This window comes from Histoplasma capsulatum, genomic scaffold, assembly GCF_000149585.1.
Source record: "Histoplasma capsulatum NAm1 scaffold_5 genomic scaffold, whole genome shotgun sequence".
Lineage (NCBI taxonomy): Eukaryota > Fungi > Ascomycota > Eurotiomycetes > Onygenales > Ajellomycetaceae > Histoplasma > Histoplasma mississippiense.
The window spans coordinates 835771-855720 of NW_001813978.1; the positions used below are offsets into that span (position 1 = coordinate 835771).

Here is a 19950-nt window from a genome sequence, read left to right on the forward strand (position 1 = left end):
CATTAGAAAACGTTGGAGTACACCCAGTCTGGGCACACCAAAACATATCTCCCATCGACTGGAGTGGACCCCATCTTCGAAGGCTGTGCGCCTCGATTAAATATGGAAACAGCTGAAGGGGTAATGTTATGCTCAAGATTTGTCCCAGAAGGGAAATTTTCAGCGCCCAGTGGAGACTGGGGTTGATTTAAAGGTTGTGGAGTCCCTCCAATAAAAGTTTAGCTAATGTTGGATTTCTGCTTACTTGATGGGATCTACTACCCCAACCGGGAATATCAATATCCTCTATGGCTGTACGGAGTATTCGAGGCAGCCGTAATCCTTAAAACGTTGATATTTACCAACAAGGGATCCCAGCTGACGCCCTGGCTAAACGCTAAACTTCCCGCTAGACACGGTGCATAGTTAGTCTTGATAATCCTGGAAATGTTACCTCTCAATACAACTCCATCAGTAGGTACGTGGCCAGGGGAATACAGCTTACGCAGAATTTTTCATACAAAACGCAAAAACTCAACATTCGATTGACGTGAAATAACTAAATTTGAAATTGTAAATACCGTATTCGAGCGGCAGGTTCGCTTTCCAGCAGATTTACTCGGGACGAGAGAAAATTTTGCAATCACGCATAAAGGATGGTCCTGAACAAAGTATGAAACGTGTCCGGGAGGCAACAGGTTTTTATTTCATCAGAAGCCCCACTGCCCAAGGAACGCTCAGGCCCCTTAAATCACCATAGTGTTGCCCAATACCGAGAAAAACAATTGGGATTCCAGTGGCATGCACCATACTGACAAGCGCACCAACCATGTCCCCTACCGTGTCACATTTGCTCATGATAAATCCATCAAGTTTTCTCCCGGTACCAAAAGCTTGGTTGAAGTTTCGAGCTTGCATGACACTGTCAGTACCAACAAGAGCCTCGCCCACCATGAATATTTTATCCGGTTGCGCAAACTTCGCAAATTTTTCCAAGGAAGACATGAGGCGCTGATCGTTGTGTCGGCGGCCAGCTGTGTCGATAAGGACAACGTCAAAGTTATTCACAGCAGCGTAGGCCACCGCGTCTTTGGCTACATTGGCTGCATCCTTACCGTAACCCTTTTCATATAACTCCACTTGTCCAACGTTCTCCCGAGCGCTTAATTCTTTAAGGTTGCGCGCATGCACGCGAAGCTGTTCGACTGCACCGGAGCGGAAGGTGTCGCAAGCCGCGATAAGGACACGGTAGTTATTCTGGAGTAAGAAAAAGCAGATTTTGCTTAGATTGGTGGATTTTCCAACACCGTTTACTCCAACAATAGAAATGACATATGGGCGGCGCTGTTTTTGCGAATTCGATGGTGATGTGACAGCTTCGATCTCCCGGAGAAGATCCAATGAGGACGTGGGCGTGAGGATTTTCCGGAGCGACGATTCCATTGCGGCTCGAAGAGCGGCGTCAATGCTCTGAAAGCTTCCGGTCTTTTTCCCAATAAGCTCCTGTTCAACACCATCACATAAACGAACAGCCGCTTCACGGGCAACATTTTTTTTCAATAAGTGTTCCTCCATGGCCTTGAGGGGTTTGTCTAAGTCTGCCTTGGTCAAGACTTTTCCACCAACAATATTTCGGAAAAGGCCACTAATAGCACCCAAACTAGAGCCCACAACACCGTTGGACATACTAGCCCTGTCCTTAACGGCATCTGCATCTTGAAGAATGGAGTGGACTTCATCACCTAGATCCTTCAACACAAATTGGCCCTTTTTAGTCTTCGTCCCCCACGAATTCTGATCGACTGCCTCTACTGGAGGGCCAGCTACTTCCTCTGATTCTGAACCGTTTACATTGGAAGCGGAATAATCCAGGATTTCGCCATTGTCTTCGTCCGCAAAGCCCTCCGAGTCCCATTTGCGCATTTTCTTCACTGCCCACTTCGCATTCTTTGCTTTCTTAATTGTATCTTCGCCTGACGAAACATTTGCACTTGAATTTGCAGCTTTTCGTGCGCGTCGTGAAGTCCGACCGCCTGGACCAGCTTTCGCAGTAATGATATGGTTCGGTGTGGCCGGCCTCGATGTCTCTGGAGTTTGGGAAGGTGAACTCTCATTCGAGTTCGCCACGGCCCGCGCAGCATGGCGCTGCGCTGGAACACAATTAGCACGTACGAATATAAATGGTGGCACGGAAAGAAAACCTACCAGGGAGAAGACCAGGGATTGGAGGTGGAGGCGGGCCTCCGTTATCCGCCTCAACAAGGGTATCCTTCTTCTCCTCAATCAACAAAGAAGACGAGCCCTCAACTGCTTTTCCAGCAGCAGATTCCAACTCTTTTACTTGCTGATCAAAGTACTTGTCAAATCGGTATTCGATAATTCTAGAATTTGGTTTCTTAAGCTGCTCGTTGTAAATTTCCACAAAGATAGTTTTGATATTCTCGAGCAATTCGTCAATCCAGGTTAAATGAAGAAGAGACTGATAAACAGCCTGGAGTGAGTCTCATCAAATTTCATATTAGTTTTTGTCCAACGTAGGATTATAAATTCAGATAGAACGTATGCATGTACCACGAAGATTAAACCCAGATCCTTTGCCCGTTTCCACTTCAACGTATATTTCTCCTTCCTGTACCTTGGCGCAACAGCACCCGAACCGGCCTCTTGCTGGAATTTCTCCTCAATGAACACATCGTTGATCAAGCTGTTGATAACATGGACTCCCACTGGAGCATATGATCGTGACCAAAGGACCACCCCAGAGGAGGTTATTATTTCAAAGGAGTCGAGCATGGCGGATGCCCGTAAACCGGCGGTAACTAACGAGAACGAATGAGGTATTCAGTCGCATGAACGGGTTGTGTAGAAACCAAGAAGTAGTAATCGCCGTCCGACTATTTATTTTACTCTCCTTTCGCAGGTGTGGAGCAACTTAAGTGCAACATGGCGGAAAACGAAAGGATGCGGCAACGCACAGACCAATATTACATCAGCGAGCACATAACGTAAACCACCTTCCAGCACCTTTGGCGATGACGGCAATATCAAACATGGACATGTCAGGATAATATCCACTTTTCCGCAACGCTCACGCTGACTTTTTACATTTTATCTTTTGCCCCTGGCGATACCCAAGCTTCCTGCTCGATTCCGACACCTTCATTGCACGAGCCCATCCGTCCGATGTTCCACTAGCTAACTCATCGTTTGGGACACCGTTGCTCTTCGACCTCGATGCGAAATCCCCCCGACCCATAATCCCACTATGCAACGCACTCCTTTTGCTCCTGCGCCTGCTCAGTCTCCCCCTCTTCATCATCCAGTGCCCCAACATGTGTCTACTGTCCCGATGATGCGGTCTCCGCCACCGCCAGCTCCGCAGCATTCTCAGTCCTCTAGCTATGGCAACCCATACCAGCCTGCCACCGCTCAGGGGGGCAGTGGCACATTTGCACCTGGCTTTGGCGGCTTCATTTCAGATCCCACAGCGCAAATGGGTTTCCAGGTTGGCAAGAGTGCTGTTATGGCAGGGCAGGAATATGTGGAACAAAATGTAGGACTGTTCTGCTCAGAGTTCATGAAGTTTAGTCTCATTTGCGATTTCCGTGTCTGTCATACTCATCCTTCAATATAATAGTTAAACCGTTATATCTCGATCCCAGCCTTAAAACATTATTTCAACGTTTCGAACTCATATGTACTCAATAAAACCATGCTCGTCCTTTTCCCATGGCGACATAAACCGTGGTCTCGCCAACAGGCACGGTTAAATGCTGTGCAGTCTAGTGCAAATGGCCAAATCGCGCAAGCGCAGTACACCTCAATATACTTGCCTCCCCGAGACGATCTTAATTCGCCGGATATGTACATCCCTGCTATGGCGTTGGTGACCTATATTATTTTGTCTACTGCTCTAGCAGGGCTGCGCGGCGTCTTCCACCCTGAACTATTAGGCTCAATTACCACGACTGCGCTCGCAGTAGTCATTTTTGAAATCCTCTGTTTGAAAATTGCAATGTATATTCTCAGCATTAGCAATGATTCCCAACTCCTGGACCTGGTCGCGTATTCTGGCTATAAATTTGTGGGCATCATTGTTACACTCGTCTCATCAGAAGTTCTCACTCCAGGTCAAGGCACCGGTAGCTGGGTTGGCTGGACCGCATTTACTTATACATTCCTTGCCAATGCGTTCTTCCTCGTAAGTTCCCGTGTTTAATTAAAATTGGCTGCATTATCTGTCTCTCTACTAACCTACCATATTAAAAAGCTTCGATCTCTGAAGTACGTCCTCTTACCGGATTCCTCTAGTGACTCCCCGATGCGTGGAGGCACTATGACAACTGTTGCACGCTCACAGCGCAATCGACGCACGCAATTTCTATTCATTTACTCTTACATCGTGCAATTTATTTTCATGTGGATTCTCAGCCGAGCAGACCCAGTTGCGTCGGCTGTGGTATCTAAAGTTGGAGGGGCTAGCAAGGGGCCTTAAGAATATATATATATAACTTCTCCACGTCCAATTGTGGGCAAGATATTGCAGCGAAGAAAACGAATATCAAGAGAATCTTTCTCCTCGTTCCGCTGGGGCTAATCCCAGTACTGTTTATCAGATTTGCCTTCCATCTTTGGGAGCGATAGTTGATAATGGGGACCATTTCTTTCGTTCTTTATTCCTTGCGCTACGACATGCTCATTTTGCGCCTGTTTGTTTCCCTATCGTTGTTTTCATATTTGATTATTGCTATCAATTTTGGGGTTTCTACTATTATGAAATTGTGATTGGTTTTGTCCACCTCTATACATATTTTCTTGGTCCCGGCTAAATTTTACGAAAGGCGTTCGCATATAAGACATTTCAACATGGGAAATGGCCAAATTAATGGGTTTAGTGTTCCTCCTTCTCGCCTTTGGCGCCTTTTCATCATAGATCATGTTTTGCGCGAAGATAGCCAGCGGAAAAGCCTCTTGTATTCCTGACAGAAAAAACTACCACACAGTTCTTCAGAAAACGTCTTTACTTTAAAATTTCGATTGTCGGATAAGGAACTAATTGTTTTTCAAGGTCATTTTACTATCATCAATTAATGAATGCGTTTGGGACAGCGCAGGGAATAAAGAAAAGTCATACCCATGAACAGCAGCTTCATAAAAATGCATGCCCATGAAACGCCCTTGCAGCAATACCATTCTCAAGCCTTCACACAGGGTCAAGTTTTAAGTGCAAAAAGTGGTATCAGAGATAGCCTCGCTTTCAACTGCCTTGCCAACCAATCCTGAAGAATCTAAACAAATTTGATAATATAAAGGGATACTTCTAATAAAGCCCAGGTGAAGAAATGCAGAATTATCTTTGGATCTTCTTAAGTTTGTTGAGTGCCTAGACAAATTAGGTGGCTTGCTATGGATGCCTAAGACCTTGACATCCCAAGGTGCAAGAATCTACAAGGACATCTGAACAAGGACGGCAGAGGCTGCTTTGCCAAAAAAAACACCCCGTTACCGTCTAAAGTCAATGGCATTCCTGCCAATGGTCGAGCGGTACCGTTTGTTAACATCTTCGAGAATGTGGCGAGACAAATGCGAATCGAAATAACGAAACCATTGCCGGATTTTGGAGTATGGAACAGTTTTAATATGTTTCAACCACAGGTATTCTTTTAGATATTCCAATGCATCGTCCAAATCTTGAGTGACGCGAGTGTGCTCTTGAGTTATAAACTCAACCTGACGACAGAAGATATAGCTCCATGGCGGAGCCATGACGGTGAGACCACCGTGGCGATAGATGATGGCATTCTGGTGGATCGCCTTGTCAGTCAAGCGCCTCCCCATCTCTTGTGAAAAACATGGATCTAATAAGAAGCTGGTATCTTGAAGCCTCAGCTGCTTCAAGGCTTCGTGGACTGCATTGCTGAGTACGACCGCGGCATCGCTTGCGAGCCTGTAGTTGAAAAAGGTAACTTCATCAGTCGTATCGAAGATATCTAGATGGACAATATCCACAACATCTGTGGAAGCTATTATGGTGATATTCACATTTCTCTGGGAAAGGTAGTCAGCAATGATGCGGAAGGCGTCTAGCAGTTTTCTCTTTGATAAACGTGGCGGGCCTCGGGTATTTGTCGCTGCGGATGTGTGCCGCCGTGAAATGGACCTGCGCGATGGAGGAAGTAGACTGTATGGGGGCGGTCGCGCCGAGGTATATGGTGGCAGGGTTTCCCTTTCAGTATCGGGGGGTGGACACGATTGACTCGTCTGCGGGTTAACCGAAGAGGAGAAAGTTGACCCCATTGCAATAATTGTAGTGGAGTGAAAAGGAACTTTGCTTCGTCTTCTGTTCCGCTAGGTAATAGGGAGTGAGTCCCTTTATGATAATCCCAAAATTTTCTGCGGGGATAATGAAAGACGATGTGGAAGCCTTCAACGAAGCCCCCTTTTATATGTCATTAATAACATCTTCTCGCACCCCTTCGCTTCCTGCCCCAACTCACAGGTCAAAAATGGAAGCTTAATGTGTTTGCAGGATTTTTCGTATTGCCAACGGATCAATCCGACTCGCGGAAGACTGAGCACGTTGCTTTCTCAAGATACCATGTCGGCATTCTTCTTCCATCGTCACAGAATCCAATGACCGTCGCCGCATTGACAACCCATTGGAAATACGAGATGCTCTCAGGAACAACGATCAAGAAAAAACATTCGTATAGCAAATGGATTATTTGCTAACTGTTCCCTTGCATAATGCCATACGACCAAATGGCCTCTGAAGTGTATCAAACTCCACTTGTTTGACGCCGTTTGCAGAACAGATGTGGCCAACGGCAAGAACTGAAGGTTTGCTTGTAGCCGCCATAGCTTGTGCAGGGGGAATCCACGGCAATATGATACTGGGTCCGAATATACTTTTGGACATACGTAGGATATTTAGTTTCTTTGTAGACACCTACATTATTGATAGTATCGGAGAGCCCAACTACCAGGTTGCGAGGTCAGAAGGACTCACATAGGGCTTCAGGTCTCCATCACGAAATTGTTTTGAAGACAATAACGTCAACCGATCAAAAATCCTGCGTGTGATGGGTGAGGAAATCCATATGTATTATCGAGGTTGACAGTGTGATTGCCAGCAATGGCAATTTCATGTTGATAGAGCCGAAGATCGACCCGGTTACCAACTGCAAACCACCAGGCTGGACCTGGTAGCGATGAACCCTGTAGCTGTAGATGCCAGCAATGGGTAACAAAGGTTTTGCGGCTGGTGCTGAGAATTCCGGTGCAATTTGTAAAAGCTTTTTTGAAAAAGGATAGTCAAAAGAAGCATTCCACAGCGACTCAGGATATAAGCGGCTTGATGAAAAGAAAATAGAAATTTTGAGTCCAAGTGCTGTAGTAAGTGAGCCAAATAGCTTTTGAGAGCTCTGAGCATGGCCAGCAAGAGTTATGAGTTTACTCGTTGGCAACGGAGAAGTGGGCGCTAACAGGTTGGCAAGGTTGGTTTGTATCAAGAAGCAAAATCCATGCTCCGGTACAAATTGTTCAAGGTTCCGAGCCTTGACGCTAATATGAGCTGTGTTTTCAGTTACTACGGTTTAGTCCATCTCCAGGGATAAATATCTTGGTTATTGAGTGAAAACTCACACTTCCAGATTATCAGCAAACAGGCCCCCAAGAGAGAGAATCATCTGATTTTCAGTTAATCAGATAGTATTGGGAATAAAATATGGTGTTTAAAATATTTTAGGATCAGTGACTTCGTTTTAAGGATTGACCCTTTGGTGTAACTAGTGCTTATCACATCGTGCAAATTCTCAACGGAGAACGATTATTGTTCTCAGCACCCTTAGATTTAAGATCGTAGCAAACTGCTAAAGGTTGGGGAGAAACGGGACAGTTGTGTGTTCTATTCCAATTCAAAACATGTCTCAAGCTCGCTTAATAACTCCGTTCCAGATATGTTTATATAAGGCATACATATGCCCAAAAATATATGATTCCTCAGTAACACCCCTCACATCATCCAAAGAGAAGCTCCACCAAACCAACATTCCGGGTTTCCCATTGGCATCAAATGCTCCATACCAGAAAAATAAACAAGAAAGCGTATAGAAGGAGAAGAAGGCCAGCAAAAATGGAATGGTTACAAGAAAAGGAGGATAAAAAGAGGGTAAAAAGAGGCGGAAAAAGGAAAATAAAAACAAGTTACAAGGTGCTTGTCGCATATCGGTCAACAAGTACATCATCATAATACCACTGAAAACTTGCTGCTTGGACCGTATGGGCAAAGTGATGCATATCCGCTGGTGGTGGCAGTGGATGTGTCGATAGCTGTGACCATGCGAATGGGTCCATTACCATATTGGCGGGCCGCATGAGCTTGAGGTAACCGGAGGCCCAGCTAGTATATTCCCAAGTTGTTCACTAGCAATTGCGGCCGCTGTCATCATTCCTGCGCTTGCTGATGGTACCCAAGATGTTGTCTGATGCGCTTTTCGCTGCGGCTGTTGCGGCTGCTGCTGTTGGATAGGAGTAGGAGTGTTTGAGTAGAGATCCTCATCGACAGTAGCATCCCTTTGCAACTTTTGATGCAACGATCTAACTATCTGTGACCCCTTGGCAGCAATCGGAGAGTGATGGGCCATCCCATTCAGGAAATTTAAGCCCTCCAAGAAGGCAGAATGGGTTGAACCTTCAAGGTCAGAGTTTTCGGTAAAGGTTGGAAGTCCCTGGCGTGACAAGCGAACGTAGGCTCTCCTATTCCTTCGGAGACCCCTGACACACAAGCCTAGAACAACAGATGCCTCCAGTGCAATGAGGTTGACCAGAAAATACTTTTTGCAACCGCCAAGTAGCATATCTGCGAACCGCATCGCTGATCGTATAGTATCAGTGGTATACTCGATAAGTTTCCTTTGAAGTTTGAAGGCTGCCTTTTGCTCCTTGATTGATGGAAGGTTGGTAAAGTTTGGCTCGTGTAACAACCCAGTAAAAGAACGATGGGCTGTAGCGAAAGCACCAATTATTATTATATGGAGCTCTTCACGCTTTAAGGGAATACTAGGGAGAATGGTGTCGAATTGTTTATCGAAATCTGAGAGGCTGTAGGCCTGTGGAAGTGTAGATATGATTTCGGTTTCAATGCTTTCAGCAATGGCTGATGCCGCAGCTGGGCCTGGGACCCTAGGCTGTTGTTCTTCAGTTGTTTTTCGAGAATTGAGCATTTTCGTGAGTCGCATTTGAATAATTCTATTGGTGAAAGGGGTGGGAGCACCAGGCACAGTTGGTGTGGCAGGCAGTGCATCCCGAGGAAGTTTGACGTGGCAATACACGTCCGGGATGAGAGACCAATGCCCCTGAAGAATGGACATCAACCTACAAATAAAATTAGCTTAAATTCATATCAAATTCTACGATTTGATGGGATAAATCGGGTAACTTGAAGAGCACTGTTCATACTTATCCCACATGTAGATAGTGCCGAAAATTCGCTTCCTCATTTCCATTTCAAACTCAGAAACTTTGACCCTTGGATGCTCCAAATGGAGTTCGAGTATGTGTGCTTCTTTGACAACATCTGCAAGGACAATCCAGCTTTCCCTTAGGTTTGACCCATTGGTGAGAAATGACGCATTGAAGAACATATGTTGTATCGTTGTTAATGAAGTATGCCTTGGCCGAAAAGAATCGAGAATGCTAGCAGCATTTTGACACCGGGTCTCCAGATCGTTTAAACTGCATTGGAATGTTCTTTCATGAGGATAATTTGGATGGGGGAGTAGTTGTATACTACACAGACAGAGCCTGAGAATCAAAAGACCAAACTGAATGTCTTCGCTATCTTGGTAGGCTTGTTGCAACCACCAAGAAGTATACTTCTCCATAAATGTTGGAGGATAAATCATTTCATATATCCAATTTACCTCCTGTAAGAAGTATTGAATAAGGAAGTCAACAACATGCCTTTCTGGAAACAGGTCAAGCACAGCCTCCTGACTTCGCCGTGGGTCATTAGGTGTGCAGCCTGAATCAGATTGATTAAAGAAAAGGCTATCCAAAGGCCTGTAAAGGTTTAATCCGTCAGTCGTATTAAAACTACATATGTCGCACAATAATAAAGTAAACTAGGGAACATACGATGTTCCCAAAACCTCCCTGGCTAAATGGCTAGCACTTCCGGCCACGTAGCCAAGACTCTCCAGGATTTCCGAGTCGGTTTGTTCCACATAGTCATCTGCGATATCGGTTAGAAAATATGCTCAAATGAAATAAACCGTGTGTTGACGAACTTGGAGGTGAAAGCTCGCCAGGACCTTTACTCGCAGACGGAGTACATCTTTTAACGGTATGATCATAGCGACAAAGATGAGCCCTTGAGCCAGCGCAGTTATTGCATGGCCAATTTCTATTACACTGGGAATTGGTGAGCACTGTTTTAGGAATTTTGCAATGTAAAAGGCTGCGGTAGAGAGAAGAGATTGAGTATGCAACATACTTTTTGCTTCCTTCGACTGCATTCAGAACACGATCGTACTAGTCTCCTCCGACTACCCTTCCGCGCAGGGGTCTCTGGACACTGGGATCTCCGCATCCTGGAGCTTGTGTTTATTATCGTTGTCTTCAACGAGAAAGCAGGAATCGCCATTTAAATATAAGATTTTGGAAAGCATACGAGCATATAACGATCGTAAGACAAGCCCCCTTTACCATTTTAAATATCATGACTTAGGACTGCCAAACAATACGTAGCGTAAGGGTCTGTTTAATAGCCTTGTTTTTACCAGGAGTCCAGGACTAGCGGGACCGGTAGCATCACTAAAAATATCGCCCAAGCAGTTAGTATTAGCCTTAAATTAGTTAAATGCTTGGCACAATTGGAGCTGGGACCTCCTGGACAACAAGCCTGCTAGTGCTATGTCGAGAAACACTGGTGCCGGCGTTGGGCGATGTTCATCATGGGATTCTAATATTCCACTGTTCCGAAAAGGTTCGGGCGAGAGCGTGTAGGGCTCGTTGAAGTCCAGTCATAAGTCCAGTGAAATGCAGGCAAACTCTAATAATTTTCCTTCTTATTAATCTGATAGACGCATGGTGATCTTTGCTGTGGGAAACCACATTTATGAGTTGTCTCCAACGGAAGTACAGGAGGTGCCGCTATCCCTGCAGCCCATTGCTAATGTGGTATTGCAAGCTAGCTGGAGGGTCAAGATGCACGACGGATCTACCAACATCAAAAAGGGCTTATGGTTAAACTGAGGCAATAGGCGGACAGACGGACTATTTTTGGACCGGCTGAAGTAAATTGGGAATAAAGGCTCTTTACTCGGGGGATTGAGCTAACCGGTACCGCTGTATGCGCTCAGAACGCCTCAAGTAAGCAGGAGTGTCAACTTCTTCGTTCCTTTCGTTGTCACAGAATGGCCATGTCTTTCCTCTCCTCAAGCTCAATTGATGACCGCGCGGAAACGAAACATTTCGTGGATAGCCTTTTCTTTTTCTTTTTCTGTTTTCTCCCCCTCTTCCCAAGACATATCGATTTTCCTTTTCGGGACACCGACTACCCAACGGCGTCAAACAATCCACGTGTAGTGCTCCAGCAATGACTGGAGCTGAGGCAAAAAGATGCGATACGTCAATGACATGCGGCCTATGAGGTTCACCGGTTCCAAGAGACGGCTGTTTTTCAAAGGGTAATGCGCATAAAATGCTTGATGCATAACGCAGACCCCACTGATCGAGCGGGTGCTCCCTAGAAAGGTGGGGGAAGTTACTGCGTTTCTTGAACTTTGGAACCTCGGATCATTCGAGAAGAACTCCCGGCCAACCCCACTAGAATCTAGCTTCACGATAAGGCCTTGATTAATCGGCCGATCTCGAAGGTGGAGAGTTTCGGAAACTTGTCAAGGGATATCTGCAAGACTTTTGATCAAGGCGCCGATCAATGGTCAATCCGAAGCCCCAATCGGTCACCTATACTCCGTAGGCATTAGTGAGAGATGGCGAACTGGTCAAGATCTCGTTCCCTGCGATTTCTGGATACCAGGGGCTAATTAAAATGTAGATCGCGAATGCCAAGTTTCCAAGGTCTAAGAGGCTTCAGGAGCCAAGAAGTCAACTATGTAGATCAAATATGTTTGTTAACCCCGACGTAGATCGCATCAATCTCGCTGGCCATGGATTTAACGAATATCCATATCCCCTGGATTTATAAGTACCATCCCATAGGTTCCCGGCTGCGATACCCTTAACAGGGACCTAGTTAGGAGGTAGTGTCATCTTCCGAGCAGTTATTTTGCAGTTCGTGAGTTTCCCCAGCTTAGGATAAAGCCACACAATATCCCAACGAGGCCGGATGTGCTTCGACCCGGGGGGCGCAGAAACGGAAGAAAGTGTTGACGGCTCGGAATCAGAAGTTGTTGCAAGGTTAAACCCATAGGCATCCTATAGTGCCGATCGCAGGTAAACCACACCATTTCAGAGTTCACAATAATAGGAGCGATATTTGATTCCATATAGAAGTTGACGCTGCGGCATGGCATCCGTGGAGAACGCCGAATGTAGGCCAGAATAGCATCTGAGTACACCCTGGCCACGAAGACCCCTGAAGCCGCTAAACTCAAAATTAGCGGCCTTGATAAGGCAGCAAACACGCTAGCAGTAAAGAATCCCAAGGTTACATACTGGCGGAAACTTTTTTTTTTTTTTTTTTCATTTACACGTATTATTCAACGCTGAGCGACGAGTGTCAACATAAAAATAAACAAACAGAAAAAAACCATTCGAGCAAATTATTGATCGACCAGGCCACGAAAGCGCTAGTAGTTTCTTGGCCTTTCATGGTATGTAAAAGGCTTCTTTGGCGGGGAACTCCGATAATGGCCACATAACCAGGACACTAGAGAAAAGGAATGGCGCATATGATCTATCATGCTACGTGAAGAATCAGCAAGGTTGTTGCTGTTGTTGTTGTTGTTGCCGGCTGAATGCTTGCAAGCTTTGTCCCGGGGAAGGACAAAGGGGAAAACAAAAGAAATGAAAAGAACATTTCTAGCGTATTCTTCGGTGTTGACGTTTTAGCTTCTGTACCAACACACAAAAGCAAACTCCCGTTCGGGGATATCCACACGCTTTGGGGATACAACCCCCTTCGAAACCTCTGGTTCGCTACTGCGTATCTTAACACCCATGAGCATTTGGGATTTTCAAAGAGTAATGTTATCATTCTTGTCGTCCATTCTGCATGTGTGGGCGGATGTGAGTATGGCATCTTCCAGGGTGGCCCAGTAGGAATTCAGCATAATGTCTTTTCTATATTGTGAACTCTGTGAAGCAATTGGAGAAGCTTCTGGCGGGAATCACGCCTCCAAAATGGAACATCAGATTCACTCGGACTTCGGGGATCTCTTGCAAGATCAGCATCTTGGTTTAAAGATCAGCACTGGTGGGAGGCCCAAGGGGAAAAGTAAGGAATGAAAAGACAAGAGATAAAGGAAGATAGCGAAAATTTAGTTGACGGATTCATTATTTGACATCCGTGGATGGGGCCAGTCGTTCTTAACGTCAGCTAGCTAGGGCCTATGTCAGCGGGCGATATAAAACCTGGAGGCGTTGGAGAGCATACAGGACTCGCATTTCAGTGATCAGCCTCAGCAGCAATCTCACCGCTTCACCAGCGTGAATTCCACGGAGGACTCCGAAGAATGTAATCTGTAAAATTCAAGGCTTTGGGAATCCACGTGCATGGAGGACTCCTCGAAACAATCGGAAGCATGATATCCGGACTTGGGGAAATGCTGTGTCACATCAAAAACGCGATGGAAGCTCATGTTTCCGTCCCGAAACCGCGTGCGGCGACACGCGGAGTTGTCACGCCGCCACTTGGGACTACGGCTGTGATGGGATCGGATCACCGCAGTGGCTGGTTATCACCGCGAATCAATTCTAAAAACAAATATGGGTATAATTTCGACGAATAGGCACTATTTCGCCCAACCGCCATGACCCGTTCCCCCGCTGTTCGGGAACATACAGCGAGAGAAGTTAGAACATATCTTGGATGCCTAACGGTTTGCGATCCTGCTATGGGATCCTGTTTGGGACGAGCCGCGGCGGAGGAGTCGTTAGAAGACGTGTAGCTTGTATCTGTGTTTGACTTTATGACACCCGGAACCCGACCAAGCCGACCGACGGAGCCTGCTTGCAAGACGAATACATACCTGTAGCTGTCATCTCATTGACGTCCGGCACGAGGAATACAAACAGAATAAAACCCCAGGATATGGACTTGACTTGGTGTTGAAGTTTTAGAAACAAAAAAGACTTCAGCGCTCTGCGGGAGCTTGCCATCTTAAATATACCCGCCGTGGGTTCCTCGTATTGAGTTCCTCGAGAGGGATCCTAGGAAATGGATACGACAGAATCGCATAAACGAAGCTTAATTGCTGATCGCGAGCCCTACTCGAGGCAACCTTCGCCTCATCCCGCAGAAGACCCATTTTCTTTCGCGAGTTTGGTCACCGGCTGGGATGGTTTTCAAGACCAGGCTCGATATCCCACTGGTCTGCGGCCGTTAACTCTCCAATAAAATGGAACCTCGAATTATCCAGGATCTAAGCGAGCACTTTGCTAACCGCGATACACAGGAACGCGGCATAAGATTGGCGAAAACCGTTTCTCGATCTTCAATCTATGCGACTCCCTAAAACGATCAACGTTGCATAGTGGGAACGGCCGCCAGCACACCCTTCAGTGGAATCATCCAGGAAATAAATGTACTGGAACACCTGGGCCGTATTGGAGCCCGAGAACCGAGACTCAACGGGAGACAATCTTTGTCAATCCTGCTGGTCCGTAAACATGAATCAAATGGTTACCTGTATGCAATGTGCAGCCTACGTATTATAATACATCCTAGGCCTTTTCAAGGGAGCAGCAGCGACAATCCTGTGAACACGCGAGCGTGCGGCCTGTCTGGCAATAGCCATTCATTTGAATGTGCTGACGTTAATTTTATTCTCTTATACGATTGATTGACTACCATCCCAAGTGGATATATAGCCCATAAAAGAAAATTTAAAATATACACCAGTCGTTCATTAGTTATGTACCTGCGACACTTAATAAGAACACCGATTCTGCAAGTACAAATTTATCGAGAAGTATTTTTATTGTCTAGATTCACTTTCTCTAATTACCAAAGAAGAAAATATACAGAAAACTACTACTATATGAAAGCTTTTCTTGTTAATTTAATTTAATATAGAATTTGTTGAAGGGGTGTGTGGGGCAGAGCGCCTGGAGGAACCTGGCAAATCAAGGCCCACAAGAAGCCAGTACAATACCAGAGCTTCTACTCCGTTCTGTGACCACTACCTCTTTGCATTTCATGCTGACAATCCTCTAGAGGATAACTTTCCCTTCAGGCAGTCTTTTGCAGTACTGCTAGGTCTGGAGGGTTCCGGAGGCCGCGGATCCCAGAAAATGGGGTTGCGATAAAAAAACAAAAAACAAGGTTCGGGTTTGAAGGAGGTAAATCTGCCCCTGGTCTCAAATATTCTCTCTCCCTTACACAGGGCCATCCCTGGGAATTTTTGCAAATGCCCAGATAGCACGGGCCTGTTGTTCTAGCATAATAGCCCAGCATTACCACTGGGGGAAGGATGCCATCGCAAAAACCTTCTCTGCTAGTTCTGAAGTCGGATATTTTTGGATGCAAATCTAGACGGCTTCCCCGTTCTGACGCGGTCAATGGGCCCCTAGTTGCCCTATTCTGTGACGGATGGTCAACGTTGGTCACAATATGGTAGTATACCAACAAGCAACCCGGGGCGAGCTTGCGTCTGAAGGTTGTTGAGCCCGATTGGGCGGTGAGCGTGACCATATTTACCGGAGGACTGCTCTCCGCCCTGCCTTGAGAGTACAACCTGGGGATGTACTACCGGAGAATCTGGTTAGGGTGACGAGACAACATAGATGTGCCACACGAAAGGTTTTAAGTCTTTCCCGTCAGTTTGCATTCATCGAGTTTAAGGTCGCTTCGCGGTGAAATCGGTCTTCAACTTGTCAGTGGTTCAAGAATTCTCTGATGATCGAGGATGAGAATTTCCGCAGTTTTTTGTTGAGATTAGGGGAGAAAGGCAGGCCAAAAGACAAAACTGGGGATTACCGCCAAATTCCCTTTGATCTCATGCTTTTCCTTTCTTTTTTTATTTTATATTCTCGTTTTTTCCCACGGGAGGATTGTTTATTTACAATGATTGAGAGATTATCCACAATGCTTTGGCCATATCTTGCAACTTGGACACTAGACTGGAATAGGAATAGTGCAGCCTGAGATTGACATCACCTTCGCTTCAACATACTTTCGAATCCAGGTTTTTACCGGTTTCCAGCTGTTCGACAAAGCAACCCGGCTTCAAGCGGAGGATGGCAATCGAAGAAGCTACTGCTGTCTTGTCACACAGATAAAGACTATATCTCGATGCCGATGTCTAGCCACTGTACGCTATTATATTAGCTGCTCTGAGCAGAGTCTTTGCGCTTAAGACGGAGCCGGTCAAGTACTTGATTTCGGATCCGAGCCCGCCTTTGAGGTGGGAGAGACACCACATATAAACAGGGACAGAGCTGCAATCACTATCGATGGTACTGAGAACATTTGCCTTCGATAAGGCTGAAGCTAAAGAATGCAAAAGAAATGAGATAAATAAGGAATGTCAATCTGACCTGCCCGGCCACTTTCGGGGCTTTCATCCAGATTTGATACCAATACCTCAAGTGAATTCAGACGACGTCAAATTATTCAAACAGGGATGTGTTCACTCATCTAGGGATACCTTCCCTCTATTTATTGATACTTGTCATGGACGAGCCAAATTAGACTCGAAGGTACACGCCAAGCAAGTCCAAAACTCTCACAAAATAATCAGTGACTTACATCACTGCTTGAATATCGCCACAAGTTAAAACAAGTAGACGCTTCAATTTGTCCATGTTGCTTGAGTTTTGTATCCCAGCGTGGCTTTATGAGTCCAGAACACGGGTCGACGTCATTTTGAGTTAACCTGCCCAGACAGAATATGACGTCTTTTCGTTCGAATTGCGTCTCAAAATCCTCTTACTCCCTCGGAATATTGAATGAGGTTGGTTCTCCATATCATTTACACAAGTTCCAGTTTCAACTTTGAAAAAGAACCAGGGAATATTTTTCATCGCCCCCCATGACTAGCAAGGTTGCAGAAGGGCTCCAGAGGGTCAAGGAGCTGGTGGAAAACATGCAGCCAGGAGAGCAAAAGGTCGTAGACCTCGCCCGCGATACTACAGACGTCAACGGATGCCTCCCCTTCACCACTGACCATGGAGTCAAAGTTAGCGATACGGACTTTTGGCTTCGACTTGCATCCGAAAATCAAACCGGCCCATCGCTTTTGGAGGATCAGATTGCTCGTGAAAAGGTTTCATCTACCTCTCGTCTACCTCCCTATTGTCTTCCATCTCTTCCAAGCTTTGCGTGCAACATATGATAACGATCGAGTTAGATCCATCGATTTGACCATGAAAGAATCCCAGAACGTGTGGTCCATGCACGAGGAACAGGTGCTTTTGGGCACTTCAAGCTCTACGAGAGCGCGGCAGACGTGACGTCCGCTGGTGTTCTAACTGACACGTCCCGGACTACTCCGGTGTTCGTTCGGTTTTCCACCGTCCAGGGCAGCAAAGGCAGTTTCGATACAGTCCGTGATGTCCGAGGTTTCGCTACCAAATTCTATACAGAAGAAGGCAACTGGGATCTTGTTGGAAATAACATTCCTGTATTCTTCATTCAAGATGCTGTGAAATTCCCAGATTTTGGTAGGTATTGATTGAGATCCCATTTCTTCATTATGGATATTTTCGTATTGACCGTTTTACAACTCGACATTAGTTCACGCTGTGAAGCCGGAACCTCATAACGAAGTTCCCCAGGGGCAAACAGCACATAACAACTTCTGGGACTTTGTTTATATGCATCCTGAGGCGACGCATATGTTCATGTGGGCTATGTCAGACAGGGCTATTCCGCGATCATATCGGATGATGCAAGGATTTGGTGTTAATACTTTCGTTTTGGTGAATAAACAAGGGAAAAGACATTTCGTTAAGTTTCACTGGATGCCTGAACTTGGGGTTCATTCCTTGGTCCCCGATGAATCATTCAAACTTGGTGGCCAGGACCCAGACTTTCACCGTAAAGACCTAATGGAGGCAATCGACAATAAGGTGTACCCGAAATGGAAGCTTGGAATTCAGGTTCTTCCTGAAGAAAAAGAGCACGATTTTGATTTTGATATACTTGATTCAACTAAGATATGGCCAGAGACCCTAATACCTGTTCGGTATGTTGGAGAGATGGAGCTCAACCGCAACATTGATGAGTTTTTCCCACAGACAGAACAGGTTGCCTTCTGTACCGCCCACATTGTCCCTGGAATTGAATTCTCCGACGATCCTCTGCTCCAGGGACGCAATTTCTCCTATTTTGACACTCAAATTACCCGCCTTGGTGTCAACTGGGAGGAGCTCCCCATCAATCGTCCTGTGTGCCCTGTTATGAATCACAACAGGGATGGTGCAATGCGACATAAGATAACCCAAGGAACCGTAAACTATTGGCCGAACCGTTTCGAGGCTTGCCCACCCACGAAACCCGAGGATGGGGGTTTTGTCACTTACCCTCAAAAGGTAGAGCAGAGTATCAAAGTGAGGATGCTTAGTAGCAAGTTCCGCGAGCATATCAACCAAGCGCAATTATTCTATAACTCTCTCTCCGAATACGAAAAGCTCCATGTCAAAAATGCTTTTTGCTTTGAGTTGGATCACTGCGATGACCCCATTGTCTACAACAGACTTGTGTCTCGGATTTCTGAAATCGACCATGCCCTCGCCCAAGCTGTCGCAGTGAAAGTCGGCGCACCGACCCCACAAAGGCCTGGGAGAGACAACCCAGGTCAAACAGCCATTAACCTAAGCCAAAAATACATCAACGACCGTCAGCCGTCCTCTCCCACGATGAAGGGTCGGAGGATCGCCATCTTGATTGGGGATGGTTACGACTCCGTCGCCTTTGGCACGGCCATAGCTGCGGTGAGCGCCATGGGCGCGCTACCCTTCATAATCGGCACGAAGCGGCAACCCATCTTTGCCGACGACGAGGACAGGAATCACTCCAAGGGTGTGACTCCAAACCACAACTACACCAGCCAACGTTCCACTTGTTTCGACGCCACTTTCATCCCTGGTGGCTCACATATCAAGGAATTGAGCCAGCTGGGCCCTATCCAGCACTGGGTTGCCGAGCAGTTCGGACACTGCAAGGCAATTGGCGCCACAGGAGAGGCCATCAATCTTATCGTGCAGGCTCTGAACAACCTGCCCGATTTGGAGGTCGCATCGGCCTCGTCAGGGCATCCAGTCGATTGGTACGGCGTTGTCACGTCGAGTAAGCTGCATGAGCCCCATAGTTTGACCGAAGGGATCAAGTTGTTTCCCGAGGCGAGTGATTTCTTGGGCAAGTTCTTTTATCAGATCTCCCAGCATCGGAATTACGAGCGGGAGATGGCTGGGTTGACGGACAAGGTTCCATTTTAAATAGCAACATGGCATGGGTGTGAGTCGTTAGGAAATCAGTGAAAGTTAGGTTAAGAAATTAATAGCCAGGCCCCAAAAACAACTATACATACTGTAAATATTAGGTTTAATTTTTGGCTTGTATGTTCCTCTGGCAACAATGAATTGATTTTATTGCCGTTGCCATTTCTAACAAGTTGTCACAACTAATATATATCCAATCGAATCCATGAAAATGGCATGCTCGTTCACATGTGCTGTCTGATGCAGATTTAAATTGCTAGTGGTTGAACAAAATTATTGAATTCTATGCTGTGGGAAGACTAGTCACATTTGTTTGCCGATTGATGGTGATTTGTTTTACGC

The 19950-nt window shown here is 46.1% G+C and overlaps 5 protein-coding genes across 5 annotated transcripts; 2 read left to right on the forward strand and 3 right to left on the reverse strand.

The window, feature by feature from the left end:
• Positions 1 to 681: 681 nt before the first annotated feature.
• HCAG_05105 (conserved hypothetical protein) lies at positions 682 to 2772 on the reverse strand (the record flags this gene model as incomplete). The annotated part of the gene is made up of 3 exons (XM_001539588.1): positions 682 to 2129; positions 2185 to 2470; positions 2551 to 2772. The coding sequence occupies 3 exons, from the start codon at positions 2770 to 2772 to the stop codon at positions 682 to 684; spliced, it is 1956 nt and encodes a 651-aa protein (XP_001539638.1).
• A 472-nt stretch (positions 2773 to 3244) lies between these two features.
• Positions 3245 to 4474, forward strand: HCAG_05106 (Hrf1 domain protein; the record flags this gene model as incomplete). Its single annotated transcript, XM_001539589.1, has 3 exons — positions 3245 to 3532; positions 3617 to 4180; positions 4250 to 4474. 3 exons carry the CDS (start codon positions 3245 to 3247, stop codon positions 4472 to 4474), a joined length of 1077 nt encoding a protein of 358 aa, XP_001539639.1.
• A 1007-nt stretch (positions 4475 to 5481) lies between these two features.
• Positions 5482 to 6276, reverse strand: HCAG_05107 (predicted protein; the record flags this gene model as incomplete). Its single annotated transcript, XM_001539590.1, has 1 exon — positions 5482 to 6276. The coding sequence occupies one exon, from the start codon at positions 6274 to 6276 to the stop codon at positions 5482 to 5484; it is 795 nt and encodes a 264-aa protein (XP_001539640.1).
• Positions 6277 to 8333: 2057 nt separating this feature from the next.
• On the reverse strand, positions 8334 to 9623 carry HCAG_05108 (predicted protein; the record flags this gene model as incomplete). Its single annotated transcript, XM_001539591.1, has 2 exons — positions 8334 to 9354; positions 9439 to 9623. The coding sequence occupies 2 exons, from the start codon at positions 9621 to 9623 to the stop codon at positions 8334 to 8336; spliced, it is 1206 nt and encodes a 401-aa protein (XP_001539641.1).
• A 7575-nt stretch (positions 9624 to 17198) lies between these two features.
• Positions 17199 to 19605, forward strand: HCAG_05109 (catalase; the record flags this gene model as incomplete). The annotated part of the gene is made up of 3 exons (XM_001539592.1): positions 17199 to 17432; positions 17517 to 17829; positions 17903 to 19605. The coding sequence occupies 3 exons, from the start codon at positions 17199 to 17201 to the stop codon at positions 19603 to 19605; spliced, it is 2250 nt and encodes a 749-aa protein (XP_001539642.1).
• Between the last annotated feature and the right edge of the window lie 345 nt (positions 19606 to 19950).